The sequence below is a fragment of the Rhodnius prolixus genome, unplaced genomic scaffold (assembly GCF_049639745.1).
Source record: "Rhodnius prolixus isolate KJV_2025 unplaced genomic scaffold, Rpr scaffold_4, whole genome shotgun sequence".
NCBI lineage: Eukaryota > Metazoa > Arthropoda > Insecta > Hemiptera > Reduviidae > Rhodnius > Rhodnius prolixus.
This window is the reverse complement of record NW_027411614.1, coordinates 25,305,829-25,310,441: the sequence shown is the minus strand read 5'-3', so window position 1 is coordinate 25,310,441 and position 4,613 is coordinate 25,305,829. Positions and strand designations below refer to the sequence as shown.

The 4,613-nt window shown below is 32.1% G+C and overlaps 1 protein-coding gene across 1 annotated transcript; it reads left to right on the top strand.

Moving 5' to 3' along the window:
- The first annotated feature begins 509 nt into the window (after window positions 1-509).
- LOC141455389 (transmembrane protein 231) lies at window positions 510-3,581 on the top strand. Its single transcript, XM_074130412.1, has 5 exons — window positions 510-770; window positions 848-1,014; window positions 2,367-2,495; window positions 3,004-3,223; window positions 3,302-3,581. Exons 1-5 carry the CDS (start codon window positions 632-634, stop codon window positions 3,565-3,567), a joined length of 921 nt encoding a protein of 306 aa, XP_073986513.1. The 5' UTR covers window positions 510-631; the 3' UTR covers window positions 3,568-3,581.
- The last annotated feature ends 1,032 nt before the right edge of the window (window positions 3,582-4,613 follow it).

Genomic DNA, 4,613 nt, shown 5'->3' with positions numbered 1-4,613 from the left:
AGTTACCGCTACTGCTGTAAAGCAACTGGGATTGACAATATGAAGAATGCTATTTTGGACTGCTGTAGTCTAGACATAAAAGGTTTTATGATTCTATGACCAAAATATGCTGTAATAATCGAAAAGGAAGACAAGTTAACAAAGGAAGTGATCTAGCAGATACCAACGTAATACGAGCATTTTCCGCGCAATAATTATCTGGTTCGTCCAACCCTTTAAAACTTGAGTACTAAGAAGTTATCGCTAACAACTAAGTTGAAGAATATTTACCAATTAGGAAAAGCAGAATAGGAGAAATAGGCACTAACGGCCTTGAAGTCGATACGCCTTTCTCCAAAAAATTGTGAGAAATCAAAGTACATATTTCAAACTACTTTTTTTTCTGCCACTGCTTTGATGTTGTTTTAAAATTTGAACTTCATCTGCGATCTATCGGCTTTTTTATAAACTTATGATACGCTCTGAGTCAGATTGTTGTTAACGCTCGTTGTGGGGGTAACGTGAATCAACTCCAATGTAAACATCAACAATCCAACCACAGGGAACAGCAATAGTGTTAAGGGACTTATTTTTGTAACGTGTTTGCATTGGAAACTTTATTTGATACTTATTGTTTTTTTTTTCAATTAAAATGGTATTATATGTCATCTTTTCGGATAGCGTTCAGACTATTTATAAAACTTCTGTATGTTCTAAAGCGACATTTATTATTTACTTTATCAATATATTGACGTTTTTTATTCCTTTTTTAGTGGCATACAGGACTCAAGGTATGTGAACTTAATTTTCTCCCAGCACTGGTTTAGTTATATTTAACGAATAAAACCTCCGTTCATTTTGTTTCCAGGACTATGGTTAAAGATGGACACGTACAGGGAGCAGCCAGATGTAAATTTCATGTACGAATATTTTATTATGTTGGAAACTAATAAAATTGAATCTCCCGTTATTTGCACTACATTTAAAGTATTATCATCAGCCATAGAGGAGTTTAATGGATGTCCAGTGATAAAAGTAATAGTTTAGACTAATTTTTAAGAATTGATGCTGAATGCGCCTGCTTTTCATTGAACTGTTCTTTTTAGATGCATGCCAAATTTATTGAAATGTGAATGGAAGAAATCTTTGATTTGCGTTTCTCGGAAGCCACATTTTATACATCCATCTCAGTTCATAACTTTCTTTTGATGAATTGATTCTTTTGATTTAGACACCATAGGAGAAGATAGTAATGAGTGAAAAGTATTAGCAGTGCTGATGGACGAGTTTCTTAAGTTCCTGCTCCCTAATTTTGCTGTTCTTCAAATGATATTTGTGTGGAATAGCATTGTCAATAAGTTATTCATCGGATCATTAATGCTTCGAGTATTCAGCCAAAACATTTCTTGAGAAGTGCTAAGAAAAACTAAACTGATTAAACACTTAGAGCGAATCCTTTTAATTTTTTTCGTATTAACTGGAATTGCAATTATCATTCTTTCAATAATTTTTTTCTTCCAAACCTATATTTGCTTTCTAAACCTAATTATTGGCTAACCCAATTATTAAAAGTTAGAAAAATTTAATGAAGCCATGTTTTGTGGCTACTGATATTCGCAATCACTTGAAAAAATCGTGCTTTGGAAATGCCTTTGTTTTTATTATTTGTGAGAGGGCTCAAACGAAACATTTCTTAACTTATTAGAAAAATTTTAGATAGCCAAGGGCCTCTTAATTATTCTCTAAGAAAATTTACTTTTCACCGATGACCTCCAAAAAGTAGGGTAAAAGTGTAGGAAATCTCCGTTCCTAAAAGATCTGCCATTACTTCCTCCGGTTTCAGTGATCGTTCGACACATAACTGCATCTATTAATGATTAAACGTGTAGGAATGAATGATTGTTTTAATGGTAAATTAAAGTAACCTATGGGTTTACTAAACCCTAATAGCTGTACTCTCTGTGGACTCTGCGGTATTATAATTATCTAAGGTGCATCAGCGTCTAAGGTTATTTGGCTTTCAGAGTGATGAGATAGAGAGCCACTGAAATAGTGACCTGAACTCAACGCTATCCATGAGCAATGAGCTATTAAGGCTATAAAGCAGAAAAATAGTTGAACACCAGGATTTGAACCTGGGCTTGATAGTCAATTGCGATGCCAGCTGAGCTAATCTCTGTTCTAATTATTTTATGAATGTTTGGGATGCCTGTGAAACGTTTTCCATATTGTTAATGTGAGTTTGTTGTATTCAACTTTGTCCTTTGGTTGGCTGGACTTTAATAGGAGTTCTCCGCGTATGAGTCCAATGCGCTAACCATCGAGCTAAGTTTTTACCATTTATGTACAATGTAAAAAAAATTAATTTCGTTATTCCGTTTGTAAAGGTCAAAGAAGATGATTATGACAAAGATGGCAAAAAAGATAAATTGTACTTTGAAGCTGAGTCATTACTATCAGCAACTGAAAATGTTTATAGCGTCACAGTGCTGTTGCTATTTAATTACAAATTATATGTAAGTATCAGAAATTAATTTAGCTATAAAAGTATTTATTTTGATAAAAAGTGAGTAAAAAATCAGTCCTCCAATCATGCGCAAAGTGTAAGGAACCATTGCTCTTATCTCATGTATTAGTAAGGTGTCTGTAATCTTGAGGTTATCTTTTGTAGATGGGAATTCAGCTTTATTCCTCATACCGTAGAAAGAGAATGGAAGACTTGTTGCTCCTAACTTAGGTTGAAAAAAGAGGCCTTCAGCATTATTGCTCAAACCTTTTGTAAAAATAATAAAACTGCCACTTATTGCTTTTATTGGCAGTCGCAGGTTGCTTTCTCAAGTCCATAATTTAAGATCAATTTTTATTATGATGCCTGGTCATTGAATCTACTGTGCCCATTTCATTATACATTGACTATCACACATCCGAAGTAGTAAAAAGTGCAAGCGATCATCAAAAGAAAAAAAAGTAAATTTAAAAAAAAATTATAATTGTTAATACACTACAGTAAATTAATTTTCACAGAGTCATAGTTGGTTTGAAATGGAAAGCGCTGCCTGGCTCCAGTCCAGTTCCCCCTTGGGTGGAGGTAGATTTCAAGCTACTGGACGTTTGAGTTTACACCAAACATCATTATTCAATCATCAAGGAAGAGATACCAGATATAATACTTCTGTAGTAACTGCTACAGAATTGCATCAATTTAGTCTGTTCGACATGATAGCACAATATGCTGATAGAAATGGTAAATGTTACTTAAGATTACTTTTATCTGCTACAATTTAATAATAACTGTTCAGTTATTAATCTTTTTTCCACCCAGTTTCTACCAGGCTAGAAAATGTTTACACAGTGTGGACTCGTGGCAGATCACCAGATCAACAATTCATTTTATCCTTGCAAATCAGCTATCCAGAAGAGATAATTTACTATCGACCGGGACTATGGCACGTGCTAAAACTTGCCTGGCTTCAATATCTTGGATTACTTTACATTGCAATTCTGCTCTCTCGAAGGCTCAAACATTTCGTGCTTGATAATAGATTGGTGCATAATGTTAAGGTTACACCTTGGAAGAAAGCAATGTAAAGCATGGATGTGTACCATTTTTTTAAAAAATAATTGGGTAGATATATATATTTTTCCATACATTTTTATCTTTTACAAGGTAAATTTTGACCTCTTACTCTTTGTAGACACCAGTTGAAAATTCATTGAACTTAATGTTAAACATGAAAAAAATAAAAATACAACATAACTAAACACACAGAGCAAAAACAAAATAGAATAGAATTTCTTAAAATTGAAATTTATAAGGATATTAATGAACTGGTGCTTATTTTACCAAAAGATGCTATAAAACCAAATTTTTTAGCTTATTGACATCGGCTTTTACCATCCACCAATCATCATTTCCATTTATCTATGAACAACCAAATGAATCAGCCAAATAAAACATCCTAGAACTTAATTTGAAGAGGTAAAAGATTCAAAAATGAAAACTACCTAAACTTTATTTGAAGTAAGCTCCACTGAATCTTTAGGTAAAAAGAAATTATCGTTTAAATAGAATTGAAGAGAAGACTGAGACCTCTATTTAAAATATGTTTTTAAGAGAGTACGTTTTCTGAAAGAAGTATGTAAATTTTATGAAAGATCATATTTTTTTTTAAATCAGAATTATATATACATAATGTATAAATTAAATATTATTCTAGTCTGTAATTCTATAAATGTTTAATGCACTATAAAAATCAGATCCAAATAGTCAGTAGTTTTATCTCTTGGAGCATATTTTACTTCTGGAACTCACAAAACATGTATGATAAAATGGCGATATTTCTAGTTTTTAACAATCATTCTTGGGATCATAAGATAGCATCTAGATTTAATTTTCACTCATGATGTTAAGCGTTGTTGCCGTCGTTCGTAAACATATCATCATTTTATTGTAATTTAAAAGTGATAATTTATTCTAGTGTTTTTGTGATAATAATGATTAATCAATTGATGTAAATAATCATTTCTAGTCAAATGTTAGTACATAAGTTTCATCATCTTTTATGTTAAGTAAATAAGGAAGGGTCCTTTGTGGAATATATTTTGTAATGTGAGAATTATAAAACAAAATAGAA